General features: G+C 39.9%; 1 protein-coding gene across 1 annotated transcript; it reads right to left on the minus strand.

The window, feature by feature from the left end:
* Positions 1-1,276: 1,276 nt before the first annotated feature.
* On the minus strand, positions 1,277-12,215 carry hsd17b2 (hydroxysteroid (17-beta) dehydrogenase 2). Its single transcript, XM_042412301.1, has 5 exons — positions 11,706-12,215; positions 8,639-8,851; positions 6,613-6,798; positions 2,581-2,718; positions 1,277-1,832 (listed from the first exon to the last, which is right to left on the minus strand). The coding sequence occupies exons 1-5, from the start codon at positions 11,950-11,952 to the stop codon at positions 1,486-1,488; spliced, it is 1,131 nt and encodes a 376-aa protein (XP_042268235.1). The 5' UTR covers positions 11,953-12,215; the 3' UTR covers positions 1,277-1,485.
* Between the last annotated feature and the right edge of the window lie 3,072 nt (positions 12,216-15,287).

Consider the following 15,287-nt stretch of genomic DNA (forward strand, 5'->3'; position numbering starts at 1 on the left):
CTAACACCATGTCAGAAACAAAAGACCACAGACTTCTCTGAAAGTTACACAGACAAAACTATAAAAAAGTACAAACATCCGTCATGGGTAACATATTAGAGGAAACATGACAAATTCAGTTCTTCATTTATGCCAAAGAGCTCCGCTGCGTTCAGAGCGTGAATCCAATCCGCCTCTCTGTGGTGCGGCGAGTTGATGATGTCACCACCTCTAAGAGAAACTGTTGTGGTTAGCCTGTGCATAGTGTTGAGCGATAGCATAATCCATGTTTTATGATGACATAATACATGTCTTATGTTCAGATATGCGAGTCTTTAAAGCTCTTTTTGTTTGTTGCTGCTGCAGTTAATGAAGGATTTAATGGAGTATATTTTACCAGTGCGTGGATGTGTAAAGTACTTGGTGTCTGACGAGTTAGGACATTGTGCACAGTGGCCACAGTGGAAAAAACCTGTAGGTTGATTAGACCGGTGGGACTCAAAGTGGGGTTCGGGGACCCCCAGGGGTCCTTGAGAGGGTTCCCCAGCAAAATGGGGAATAATTTATTTTCACTATAATTACATCCATAAGTAACACAATGACAGAACGTGACTGTTTTGATCATGGGTTTCATACACTTACTGTAATAAACCATCTTAACAGCAGAAATCTTATCAGATGGGGGTTTGTGGTCTAATTTGTGTCACTTAAGGGGTCCTTGGTGTGAAAAAGTTTGATAAGCACTGGATTAGACAGCCAGGAGACAGTGTTATGTGGTTTTGTAGTGTCAGAATGTACCAGTCTGTCTCTCAGATTGCAGGGGAGGCACATAGCTGATATTATTTAGAGATGGGTCACTTTTGAGGGCATTCCAATGTTTAAGGATAATATTTTTGACCCTGCATGCAAGAGGAGAGTAACCAGTAGAGAAAGTGATCCATGAGGAAGTAGCGTTAGTTCTAGTTTTCTTAGCTAACAGGGATTCTCTCTGTGTATGTAAGGCCCTCTGATAGGCTGAAGAGATACATGATGTAGGGTAACCACGATGCTGGAAACCATCTTTCATCTCAAGAATTGACCAACAGGAATGTTGAGAATGAGTTGTTTTGGATGGTTACATACAATAAATGTTCAAATGATCCAATATTTCACCAAAAATCAAAGATTAGAGAAAAAGTCCAAAAACTGAAAACAGATTTGTGTATCAGAACTTTGTTTTTTTACTTTACTATACTTTAACTACCTCAAGCTCATAATACTTATGTACTTTAACTTCAGTAGGATTTTTCATGCAGGACTTTTACTTGTAATGGAGTGGAGTGGATTTTGGTATTTTTACTTAAGTAAAGGATCTGAATTCTTCTTCAATCACCACAAGACAATAATGCAGTTTGACTCCTGCTCCTCCAGAAAAAAGGTAATCAATGTTTGTTTTGATGGATTTGAAGTCTGAAGTCTTTGGAAGTTGCTCTGGATTACAGGATACCAGTATAAACACATTTCCCTTTAACCTGAGTTGACGTGGAGGCCTGCAGGCTCACAGTCGGTGTATTTCTGGAGGTTCATGATGACGCAATCGAACAGCGTGGTGGGAAGGTGGCGGTGAAGAAACGGAAGGAACCATCCCATCTTTCCGGGGGTGTACAGAGGTCTGGGCTGGACAGACAGCAGAGCATGACACATGTTGTCCACCACAGGAGACAGATCCTCCGCTGACATCTGGGACAGTTTGGTCAAACTGCTGGGGAGAGACGAGATGTACGCCTCCCCATAATCCTCTCTGGCATCAGAGGAGACACCTGAGAGGATCTCGTCTCGGTAGCGGCTGATGGCGTCAGTGTTCCCAAAGATATCTGAAAGGAAAAAACATAAATGTGGTTTTATTTTGCTGTAAACGCCACAGCTTTTATAACACTTTACTGGATCTGCCTCACAAATAGTGTCATGTCATTAGTTTTGCAGGTATTTGATCATAAACCAAAGTGTTGGACAAAATGAAATGTTGACCAGATGATGGCGCTAGATGAAAAGTCAGAGGGTCAAAGTTATTACAATTCATCCTGATGGATACATGAATGTACGAAGCAAATTTCACAACAATCCGTCCAATAATTGTTGAGATATTTCAATAAAAAGTCAACCTCATGGTGCCGCTAGAGGAAAAGTCAGAGGATCACCAAAGTCAGTAGGATTCATCCTCATATATTTAACATATATTTGAGACAGATTTTTACTTCAGTCAGTTGTTAGAGCAGCAAGATCATGAGAATCGTCGCCACATTTGAGCGTATGTTATGTATGACAGTGCAAATAAGAAAAGGAGAAATGAGAATTAAAATGAAAGAGAAACAAAACAGTGTGTAATGTAGTTTGGTGGCTGTTTGGAACTTGCAGCCTGCCTTTAGACACAAGACAAAAATGTAAAAACTAAACAAAGAAAACACTTTCTATTAGACTGTAAATGTTTCTCTGGTTTGAACCAAAAACAATTTAATGTCTGTCTTTATGCTGTAACTTCCCTTTCTTTTATTCATATCAGATAATAAACGCTTACATTACAAACTGAATATGATCATAAGTCACAGATTAAATCAGACTTACTTGTTCTGAAGCCTGAAGGCTGAATTAAAGCCACTCTGACGCCCCACACAGACAACTCCAGCCTCATGACTTTGGAGAAAACACTCAGCGCCGCCTTCGATGCTCCGTAAGCAGCGAACATGGGCATCGGCACCTCAGCTGCAGGAGAAACCATCACTGCATTAATGCAAAGTCAAGGAAAAATGGCCTCCAGAGTTGTTGGTAGAAATAAAATCATAGAGAGAGATTTATTTCTCATAAAAGTTGTGTTGATGCTGTATTTTTATTGAAGAATTTAATGTTATGAAACCCTTTTGTAAAACAGTAAATAATTTCATGTGCTTGTGAGAAGCTCCGATATCGAGAACTTGACAGACGGCTACTTAAAGGACTAGTTCAATATTTTGTGATGTTTTTGTATGTTTCTTCTCTTTCTGGCAGAGAGTCAGATGTTCAGATTGATTCCTCTCTGGTGTCTGAATATGAAGTTATGAAGGATTTTGTTACTTTTGGACAGAGCCAGGCTAGCAGTTTCCCCCTGTTTCCAGTCTTTATGCTAAGCTAAGCTAACCAGCTGCTGGCTGTAGCTTCATATTTAGACATGAGAGGAATCGATCGGAACATCTGACTCTCTGTATGAATATTTATAGAGTCACAATATTGCTTTAATAGAAATATTTTAATGCATAAAGCCACCAAATTAACATCATTTTTACAAACGTCCATGTTTGCTTATCGTTGATTACTGATGAATACTTCCTGCTCTCTTACAGTGCAGACACTTTTCTACTTGCTATCGCCTCTGCTTGCATTTTTCTGCTGATATTCTTGTTTTTCTTCTGCAATAAACTATGAGCAGCGGCTCCTGGATACTTATAATTTTAACATTTTTATGACCTCCTCAGTGAGGCCTACCAGCAGCACAAGCCTGTACGTGGCACTTAGCTAAAGCTAATTAGCAGCAAGATGCCTGCCTTCTCCACCAACAACTTCCACAAACTTCTACAGAAGATTGCAGTGCTGGAAACCAAAATTCACCGGTTAGAAGTGAACGTGGAAGTGAATGGACTATGTGCGAACGACACCACTTTACCATGGACTCAAAACGGTGGACAAGAGCATGCTAACACACAGCTTATTGGCACCACCAAGACTACCAAGAAACAGGAGGTCTGTGAACTGGATAATAAATCTACAAGTGATAGTCCTCCTTGGAACTCTCTTGTAGCAAAGCCTAAGTATAAATCAATTTCCGGAAAAGTGGGAGGACAAGTAACAGGCAGAGCCCAGCTCCCTGAGATTTGTGATGCAACAGGCTGGCCTGCATTATCATCCAGGCAGAGCGCCTCTTCAACAGCTGTTCTTCATAGGACACAGCCGTGGACAGCTGCGAAAGGGAGAATTAGCAACAAACCTCCCCAACAACCCAGTGTACAACTGGAGAACAGATTTGCTCCACTGCTGCAGGACCCTGGATCTCCGTCTGATGACCTGGATAACCTCTCGTCTTCAAACAGCAGGGTAAAGACTGAGAGTACGTCTGAAAGTAAAAAGCTACAGGGAAAGCTAACAACTGGGACTCAAACTCTGATTTTGGGTGACTGTGCTATAAAAGATTTCAGAAGCATGTGCAGTAAAAACACCAAAATACTCTGCTTTCCCAAGAACATGGTCTCTAACATGACTGAGAGAATCCTGCGTATCATGGCTGCACATCCAAATGTGAAAAACATCATACTGCACATAGGGACCAATGATGTTGTGAAACAACAGTCTGAAGAGTTGAAACAAGACTTTAGTGATCTGTTGAACACAGTCAGCTCTTGCTGAGGTGTTTATCAGTGGCCCTTTACCACCACTGAGAAAGATTCAGCAGATTGTTGGCACTGAGCACATGGCTCTCAACTGCATGTACCGTCCATTCACCGCACTTTATTGACAATTTCAACTTTCTCTGGGACCGCAGACATCTTTTTAAGGCAGATGTACTTTTCCTTAACAAGTCAGGAGTAAAATTGTTTATCTCTCACCTATTTTACCTCCTGTTTCACCCATCTGTTCCCTCTGCCAAGGACAAAAGACAAGAGGAATCAAAACAAGAAGAGGACATAACAAAACACAACAGAAACCTTGACAGAGAGCCGCCTCAGCCTCCGCCTGAAGACAGCTTTAAACATGACAGTCATCAGAGTCGAGAGAAGGCGTCTCCACCCCCCTCACCAACTTCCACCTTTGAGGATTCACCCTCTTCACCCCCCCAAACCCCATCCAGGTCAATCTCCTCTCAAATCACCCTTACCCTCTCCTCCCCCCTCTTCGAGTTCACTGACCAGATGAAAGAGCTGGTCACTGCAGGGACCAAACTTACATCCCGCCCTACTCCCATTTTCTCTCCTCTAAACCCCACTCAGCGTCCACCTCCACCAATGGCTTTAAGTCCTAGACCAGTCTCGACATATTCGTCACAGTTATGGCGCCCACCCCCTCCACGACGGCTACAGTATCATCCTCTCTCTCCCCAGTCTGATAAAAGCATAGCACATCCAATTATTAATGTACAAAATACAGCAAGCTATAACTGATATGTGCTGGGTCCAGGCTGCAAGGCTGATGGCATTCATGTCTCTTCCCAGGAAAAGCATATTGTTAAATGATTCCCTCCAATGCTGTTTGCAATCATTAAGCTATATTTCTAAATATCTACAGGCCACCTAACTACTGTGCAACCTTTTTCGATGATTTTGCTGAACTGCTGTCTATTATCTGTATTGACTTTGACTGTGTAGTTATTGTTGGTGATTTTAACATCCATGTTGACAACCCCCAGGACAGAGGGACTAAAGAACTGTGTTATGTTCTTGATAACTATGGATTGACTCATCATGTGACGGAGCCCACTCACAACAAGGGGCACACTCTGGACTTAATCTCATCTCTAAGGGTCTGAACATTTCTAAGGTTGTGGTGACTGACGTTGCTCTCTCTGATCATTCCTGTCTTTTCTTTGCGAGTGCTATCTCCATGCACACAAATGTTCAAACAGAAATAATCACATAATGGTATATCACTGAAAACACCAGTGAAATATTTATTCAGGCCTTCTCCTCCACATTTGCCCTCTCTTGAGTATCAGTCAATGAGCTTGTAGATAATTTCAGTTCTAAAATTAAATCTAAAGTGTTATTGATGCCATAGCAGCCACTAAGGTGAAGGTTGTCTCTGATAAGAAAAGATCTCCATGGAGAAATGCCACACTGGTCAGAATGGAAAAAGGAGTGTCGAAAAGCTGAACGCAGGTGGCGAAAAACAAATCTCCAGGTTCATTATGAGATCTACAAAGAGAGACTTCACATTTATCATTTGGAACTGAGAAATGCAAGGCTGTCCTTCTTCTCTGACATCATTGCCAAAAACAATAACAATGCACGTGCCTTATTTGCTACTGTCGACAGGCTAACAAACCCTCCTGTGTCAGTAGCCCCTAAACTTTTATCCACCAAGGCTTGTAATGAATCTGCCTCCTTCGTCACTGACAAAATTAATTTTATATATAAAACAACAATCCATTAATCAAGAAAATAATCTGCAGATTAATTGATAATGAAAATAATAGTTAGTTGCAGCCCTAGAACTAATCAATATTCCAGTAATAAGCGAGACAAATCATTTGTTTCCATAAGGTTTGAAGTCTTATTTTAATATAACACAAACTGAAACCAAAGACTGTTTGGAAGGTATAAACTTCAGGGATCACAAGTCAGGATTTATCCTCTGAGGAACATGAATGTGTGATCAAAATAATGTGACAACCCATCCCATAATTTCTGAGATATTTCAGTCTGGAGCAAAGTGGCGGACCGACAGACCGACTTTTCCATCCACAGAGCAGCACGGCTCTGTGGATGGAAAAGTCGGTCTGTCGGTTGCTACATGTAGTTTAGAAAACTGGCAGCAGTCATGTAATCTATACTTGTTGATTTGTTGTTTATTTGTTCAAACATGCCATGTTTGCATCATTCTGCTGGTGTCTCGTGTCTCTGCGGTCAGATGTACCTGCCATGCTGGCCACGTTGACGATGCGTCCTCTGGACCTGCGCAGCAGAGGCAGGAACACCTGACACATCTTCACTGCAGACAGGAAGTTGACGTCCATGACACGTCTGTACAATGTGACAGGATGCAGCTCTGCATCCAGAGGACAGTGAAGGATTCCTGCGTTATTCACTAAACCCCACAAACCTGCAGAGACACAAAAAGTGACAAAACATTTGTCATGTTCTATTCATCGTGGTGGTAAGGAGGTGAAAAGTTGCTTTCTAGCAGGTTTGGAGAATCTGGTTTCAAGTTAGTAAAATACCTTGATGTTAATGATGATGATGCTGAATCTCTTACTGACCTTTTAAGCTGTTCTTGTTATTTATTAGTAGAGAGATATAGAAAACTTTTAGGCAACAGACTTGTCATTTTTATCCCCATTACTGAACTGACTGTCACATTCAGCGATTAAAATGACAAACACACAGATGGCAGATTACATTAACTGCAGTGGTGGAAGAAGTATTCAGATCCTACCTACTTAGATACTTAAGTAAAAGTAGCAATACATCAATGTAAAAATACTCCATTACAAGTAAAAGTACTGCATGAAAAATCCTACTACAGTAAAAGTACATAAGTATTATGAGCTTGATGTAGTTAAAGTATTGCAGTAAAAGTACATAAGTATTATGAGCTTGATGTAGTTAAAGTATTGCAGTAAAAGTAGTGGTTTGGTCCCTCTGACTGATATATTATTATATATGACATCATTAGATTATTAATAGTGAAGCATCAGTGTTAGAGCAGCATGTTACTGTTGTAGCTGCTGGAGGTGGAGCTAGTTTACACTACTTTATATACAGTTAGCTAGTTTAGTCCAGTGGTTCCCAACCTAGGGGTCGGGCCCCTCCAAAGGGTCAGCAGATAAATCTGAGGGGTCGTGAGATGATTAATGGGAGAGGAAAGAAGAAAAAACAAAGTTCTGATACACAAATCTGTTTTCAGTTTTTGGACTTTTTCTCTAATCTTTGATTTTTGCTGAAATATTGGATCATTTGAACATTTATTGAAATGAAAGCATGTGAGAAGTTTAGAGGGAAAAATCACTATTTGGTGGAGCTGTTAACAACTCATAGACATGTGAAATGTGACCCCAACTACTAGGGATGTTCAGAGGGCCCAGTATTTATATTTGTATCTGTATTTGTTGAGGCAGCAAATTATTTGTATTTGTATTTGTATTTGAATAAAAGTGGAAAGAGGCTTAAAAATCCTGTTTTAGTTTTTATTACGCTTTTAATTTTAGAAAATTAAAGTATTACAATAAGTGTTCATGAAGTGTTCCCTTGGGAGCACTTCACTTGTGTCAGTAGCTCAGCTTTATCTCTGGGGAACACCCCCAACTCTGGGACTGATGTCCAAATTAGGAAATGTGCGTCATGTAGCAGGTGGATGTGACTCCCCTCGTTGAGACCTGCTGATAGACGTCACAGCGGAGCAGAGGAGAGACACTGAGATAGCAATGTAACCGACCTGCTCCCTGGTATTTGACATGTTTTGTTTTTTTTCTTCCTGAAAACAAATCATTTTTAAAATATTTGTATGAAACAAATATTTGTAAAAAACCCACTATTTGTGCCAAATAACGTATTTGTATTCGGGCACACCCCTACCGACTACACACTGCTTTTTGTAAGACGTCAAAAGCCAAAAAGGTTGGAAACCACTGGTTTCATCTTTAACAACAATGACAATTATATTATCAATTGTGTCAAATCTTCATCTGAAAAGTAACTAAAGCTGTCAAATAAATGTATCAGAGTAGAAAGTACAGTAGTAGAAATACTCAAGTAAAGTACAAGTTCCTCAAAACTGTAGTAAATGTACTTAGTTACTTTCCACCACTGGTCAGCTTTAGCTATTTGAAGTTACTTCCGTGACTTGAACAGTGAAAGTTAAACTTAGTAAGGTTGTATTAGGTTGAGTTTCACACCTCCTCGTCTTCTCAGTGGATGATGACAACAACAGCGTTCAGTCTCACCTGAGTCTCCGACCTGAGCGCGGATGTGCAGGTGTGTCTTCTCTATCTGGGAGCTGTCGATCACGTCGAGCTGCAGGACCTGCAGGTTTTCACATCCTTGGTCTCTCAGCTGCTGAGCTCCAGCTCCGTTCACATCCAGCACACCTGCGAACACCTGCACTCCCATCTTGCTCAGCCGCTTCGCCAGCGTGTGACCGAAACCTGAATCACAACCTAAAAGTGGAAGAAATGCAATTATGAAGCTTTGAATGAAACTTATTTATCGTCACCTTCCTAAAATAATGGCCTATGTCATTCTTTCAGGTTTCTCAGAAAACACAAAAAAAAATCACCATGGTGTGCACAAGCTGCCTCTAGACACTGCACAACAGGCTACTATAATACCGGTCAAATGATGTTATGATTACTAATATTATGTTTAAGTGAGATTTTCATTAAATAAAAACACAAAAGTAAAGAGGATCCTAAAGAGGAATTTTTTAGTTATACACACAATTTCTAGCTGTTATATTACAATACGGTATTCAAATCTTTCTTAATTAGATGATGTAATATGGAAAAAATTAGACAAAAACTGTAGATGAAATATTGTTTAAAAGGCAGAAAAGCCTATCACTTGCAACAGCCACAGATTCTGGAGCCTTTCAGCTCTTTGCTAAATGCTAGCTTTATGGACTTAGCCATTTTGCTGACTAAAATGACTGAATAAAAAGACTAAATCATTTTTGTCATTATTTTATGTCCATTATTTTAGGAAGGTGACGTTATTCTGTTTTTTCTGCAGCCAAGAGGCACAGGGCATAAAGGATAAGGGGTCTGTCTGTCTCTAGGTCAATAAATTTGGTCCAGACTCAAATATCTCAACAAAAATTAGATGGATTGACATGAAATTTGGTTCAGACATTCATGCTCTTCAGAGGATGAATCCTATTGAGTTTGGTGATCTTCTGACTTTTCCTCTGGCGCCACCATGAGGTTGAATTTTTTGCTCCTCATTTGGATGGATTGCTCTGAAATTTGGTTCAAACATTCATGTTCCCCTCAGGATAAAAACTTTTGATCCTCTGACTTCTCATCTGGCACCATCATCTGGTCAACATTTAATTTGTCCAATACTTTGGTTTATGATCAAACACCTGGTGACATTAGTAGCAAACTGAACACATGACAGCGTGTACTAAACACACCCTCTCTAATCACTGAATAATAACAAAATATGGTAATAGATATTAATATTAACACATCTCACTGTACTATAACTCACTCACACTCCTGGCCCATAATTAAAGGGTCACTTCAACCAATTACTAAAATGTATTTTCTCTCTTAGCTCTGATGCAGATAGTTTTAATTTTCTTCTTCAGACGCGTTATGAGCTCTGTGAATGTGTTGCATGGAGACTAGCCGTAGGTTTAAGAGATGAAGAGACATTATAGTTGATTAAAAGTTAGAGTAAGGTGCATATTCTGATCAAACAATGTGAAAACAAAAAATCTGACCCACAATCTGAACCTTGTGGTGTATTTTCATTAAGCGTCATTGGTGTGCTTAAAGACAATATTGAGCTATGCAGATTGATTTTATACATTTTATAAACAATAAGTGCTAGTGTGTTAGAATCTTATTGATGATGTATTTGTAATCTCATGAATCATTTAATCACGATATACGTATAGAAGCACGGTAAAAGAATCATAATCATACACTGGAGAAATTTGAGTGTGTTTGTATTACATGTCACTTTGCTCAGGTCTACATAAAAGTCTTCACCTTTTTTAAAAATACACTCTGGAAAAGATCAAGAAATAAGGGCGTAAAGTGACCAGAATAACTTATAAAAAAATAAAGGCCAGAAGACAACTTAGCAATAATGGTGTAAAATGATCCCCAATACTTATATAAAAAAAATTGGACATAACCAGATAGAATTGAATATGCCAGTACATATCCACGACAGCTCAAAACCTGTCTTGAAGAGTTTTGACCAACAACGAGTGACGAAGATAAAAATAATGGTGTAATTGGCCAAAAATAAGGAGGATGGACGATAGGTGTGACCTGTGCCAACCTAAGGGTATAAAAACTACGCCCTGAAGGAAAAAACCGTCAGAGCGACCTGGTTCATCTTGTATGCACTAATTTGCTCTCCATTAAAGAACATTTTGCTGCTTGGACCTCTGACTCCTGATTTTTATCTTCAAAAAGCAGTTTTTGATCTGGTGTTTTCTTCAACTGTCTTCCAACGATTTGACACAACAACCTTTTATATTTTATCTCTCTTTCCTGTTTGTCCAGTCGGTGCAGACTGCTGCTCACTGAAGCAGAGATGCCTGAAATGTCACTGACTTAATAACACAAATAATGCAGAGTTACATTCACAACATGTTGAGTCCGACTGTTATTATATCATTCAAACAACTTAAATGCTGAAAACAGAAACAAAAAACATAACTAACAGTCTAAAGATGAATCCAGCTTGCTTGATTTAGCTCATTAACAGTGAGAATCAATGGTAACATGCTAATATTTTGTATAGCGTCACATGTTAATGGTGTTTGCATGTTATGCTAACTTTAACATGCTGACATGTTAAAATGTTGCATACTAACATTAATGTGTAGCTTTCCTGTGACACAAAAAACGTGGAAATTAACAGATATAATTAAGCAAATTAATAATAATAATAATAATAATAAAATGAATTAACAATTGATAGCAATCAATAGAATAATATCAAGAAAATCACACTGATCCAGCTGACTGGAATTTAGTCATTAATTTCAGAAGGATCTTGTCTTTAAGTTTTGGACAAGTAAAAGTTTTGACCAGCTGGAGCTACTAAAGGAAAGGTCATGTGATCACCAGGTGCATATTATTTAAATTATCCAATTAAATCAAGTAAATAAAAAGCAATCCAGTAGTCGTTGGCATACTTCACTCTGGACCAAAAATCAGTGCTTCTTTTAAGATGTTTAGATGATTTAATAGTCACTCAGCTGACTTATATAACATATGTTTGTATTAGAATAATAAGGTTGCAGGTGTGTCTCTATATTCAAAGCCTCACCTGTAACCAGCACCGCTCTGCCCTGCAGCGGCAGCAGCTCGTCCGTCCTCGCAGTCACACACACCAGAGCGATGCTGCAGCACAGTAAGGCGACCCCACAGTACACCAGAGGAGCTGTGAAGTACAGAGAGGCCCCGAGGGCCCCGAACGCAACAGACCAGTATCCAGCATCACAGCCCTGCTTCAGCGTCCAAACCACCGTGAAAGTGAACGCCGCTGCAGCTGCAACACAGAAACAGGCATCCATCCTCCAGCAGAGGAATCAGTGTTTCTGCCTCCTTCACCAGTGACCCAGGTGTTCATTCTGATCTGAAAAGCTGAGTCATGATTCGTCCTGCCCTATCTGACCTGCAGACAGGTATTTGTGCTCCTGCCAACAGGTGTGTTTTCGAAAAACCTGTTCCTTGTCTGTAAGAAAAGCAGAGAGGACCATGTTTTCATCGTGACATATGACGCTGTTCTATCAGAGGCAGATCTCGCTCATATCCTGCAGTTCCTGCTCTTATCATGATCATCAGTCTCCTCTCCCTTCTCTAAATACAACTTTTGTATTTGCATATTTGTTTTTTCTTGTTTCCGACCTTATTTTCCTGCTTATAGAACATATTTAAAACTCAGCAGGAGAAATTAAAACCATCAGATGTTTTCTTTTGAAAAAATTCAAAATGATCTTGAAAGTTTTGGCCAAAGTTCAAGTTTCTCAGTTTTCAAATTAGTAAATGTTTCACCTTATTGGCGATGAGTCATCTGCTGCCTCTACACTGCGGTAGGTCAAATGTGTATCCAACTAAATAAGCACTTCACTAATTAACCCGCAAGTCAAAGCAAACATGGCAAAAAATCTGATAGGATATGATGTTCCACCAAACTGGAAGAATTTCGCTTAGTCCAGATAGTCTTAAAACATTCAAACACATTCTTTTACTAGATATGATCGATCATTCTTTTGTAACAGGTTTGCACCACTAAGATTAAACCTCTTGGTAAAAAGTCTACTGTTGATTCACGTGTTTTAGCCATCTATAGACCTATATCTAATCTTCCCTTTCTCACTAAGATCCTTGAGAAAGCAGTCGCCAGTCAGTTTTGTGTGACTTTCTTCATAACAATAGTTTATCAGGCTGCCCTAACAAGTCTCTATAGACTCTCCATCTGGTCCAGAATGCAGCTGCATGTGTACTGACGAAACCTAGAAAAAGAGATCACGTTTCTCCCATTTTAACTTTGTTGCACTGGCTTCCCGTAAAATCCAGAATATCATTTAAAATCCCTCTCACTTACAAAGCCCTTAAGGGTAAGACATCATCATATCTTAAAGAGCTCATAGTACCTTATTACGCCACTAGAACACTGTGTTCCCAGTATACAGGCTTACTTGTGGATCCTACAGTCTCTAGAAGTAGGATGGGAGGCAGAGCCTTCAGCTATCAGGCTCCTCTCCTGTGGAACCATCTTCCAGATCTTATCCGGGAGGCAGACTCCCTCTCTACGTTTAAGAGTCGGTTTAAAACTTTCCTTTTTGATAAAGCTTATAGTTAGGGCCGACCAGGCTCGCCTCGGATCAGCCCTTAGTTATGCTGCTATAGGCCTAGACTGCTGGGGGACTTCCCATGATGCACTGAGCTCCTCCTTCTCCCCCCTTCTCCATCTGTACACATTCATGTCCCGTTAATACATGTTACTAACTTGGCATCTTCCGCAGTTTTTGTGCTTTGTCATCTTGCAGGTTTCTATGGATCGTGGTTGATGCGTGCACCTGCTATTATTTTTAATATTAGTCATATTTCTATTATTATTGTTGTTGTTATTGTTATAATTTTTGTTGTTGTGCTTCTCTGTGTCTCTCTCTCTCCTCCTCCCTCCTTCTTCCTCTCTCAACCCAACCGGTCAAGGCAGCCGGTCGCCCGTCTAGAGTCTGGTTCTGTTCGAGGTTTTTTCTTGCCACTGCTTGCTCACAGGGGAGTGTTGGGTCTCTGTTAATTAAAGGATAAAGTCTAGACCTGCTCTATCTGTGTGTGTGTCATGAGATAACTTCTGTTGTGATTTGGCGCTATATAAATAAAATTCACTTGATTTGATTACAGATGAGAAATATGGTGACTTAGAGGTAGGGAGACCAAAAAAATGTTACAGATTTGGTATTTTTACTGACTGTTTTGAGTATAATCAATAATTATATATACACTGCCTGGCCAAAAAAAAAGTCACCACCTGGATTTAACTAAGCAAATAGGTAAGAGCCTCCTATTGGATAATTACTGCATGGGCAATTATCTTTCAGCTGGCAACAAGTTATTAAACCCCAACTGATGCAATGAATAGCTTCTCATTTCTTAAACAACCATGTCAAACAGACACATCCTGTGGTCGTGGAAAGATGTCAGTCTGTTTGAGAAGGGTCAAATCATTGGCATGCATCAAGAGAAAACATCTAAGGAGATTGCAGAAACTACTAAAATTGGGTTAAGAACTGTCCAACGCATTATTGAAAAATGGAAGGATAGTGGGGAACCATCATCTTCGAGGAAGAAATGTGGTTGGAAAAAAAATCCTTGCTGATCGTGATCGGCGATAACTTAAATGTTTGGTGAAATCAAGTCGCAGAAAAACAACAGTAGAACTCAGGGCTTTGTTTAATGGTGAAAGTAAGAGCATTTCCACGTGCACAATGCAAAGGGAATTCAAGGGATTGGGACTGAACAGCTGTGTAGCCCTAAGAAAACCACTAATTGGAAAAAAAGGCTTCAATTTGCTAGGGAGCATAAAGATTGGACTCTGGAGCAATGGAAGGAGGTCATGTGGTCTGATGAGTCCAGAGTGATGGGCGCATCAGAGTAGGAAGAGAGGCAGATGAAGTGATGCACCCATCATGCCTAGTGCCAACTGTATAAGCCTGCGGCAGTGCTATGATCTGGGGTTGCTGCAGTTGGTCGGGTCTAGGTTCAGCAACATTATGCTCCCAAAGAATGAGGTCAGCTGACTACCCGAATATAGTGAATGACCAGATTATTCCATCAATGGATTTTTTTCTTCCCTGATGGCACGGGCATATTCCAAGATGACAATCCCAGGATTAATCGGGCTCAAATTGTGAAAGAGTAGTTCAGGAGAGCATCATTTTCACACATGGATCGGCCACCACAGAGTCCAGACCTTAACCCCCATTGAGGATCTTTGGGATGTACTGGAGAAGGCTTTGCGCAGTGGTCCGACTCTCCCGTCATCGATACAAGATCTCGGTGAAAAATGAATGCAACACTGGATGGAAATAAATCAATGTGACATTGCAGAAGCTTATCGAATCAATGCCACAGCGAATGAGTGCCGTAATCACAGCTACAGGCGGTCCAACGAAATATTAGAGTGTGACCTTTTCTTTTAAGGTGGCGACTTTTTTTTGGGCCAGGCAGTGTATATATGTATTGAGAGACAGAGAAAGAGAAAAGAGTTTGGATTTTTTATCTTTTTTTTTTCTTATTGCTTAATTTTTTGTTTTTTAAAATGTATTTATTTGAAATTGTACTTTTTTTTCTTATTGCTTACTTATTTTTTGAATTTTTGTATGTATTTGTATTTTGTTTT

Source organism: Thunnus maccoyii, chromosome 5 (genome assembly GCF_910596095.1).
Source record: "Thunnus maccoyii chromosome 5, fThuMac1.1, whole genome shotgun sequence".
Taxonomy (NCBI): domain Eukaryota; kingdom Metazoa; phylum Chordata; class Actinopteri; order Scombriformes; family Scombridae; genus Thunnus; species Thunnus maccoyii.

Excerpts from the sequence above, each read along its gene's own strand:
- hsd17b2 (XM_042412301.1), bottom strand. The coding sequence starts at position 11,952 with ATGGATGCCTGTTTCTGTGTTGCAGCTGCAGCGGCGTTCACTTTCACG. Across the intron at positions 8,852-11,705 it reads CAGAGCGGTGCTGGTTACAG|GTTGTGATTCAGGTTTCGGT; the intron begins GTGAGGCTTTGA and ends TTCCACTTTTAG. Across the intron at positions 6,799-8,638 it reads CGCTCAGGTCGGAGACTCAG|GTTTGTGGGGTTTAGTGAAT; the intron begins GTGAGACTGAAC and ends GTGTCTCTGCAG.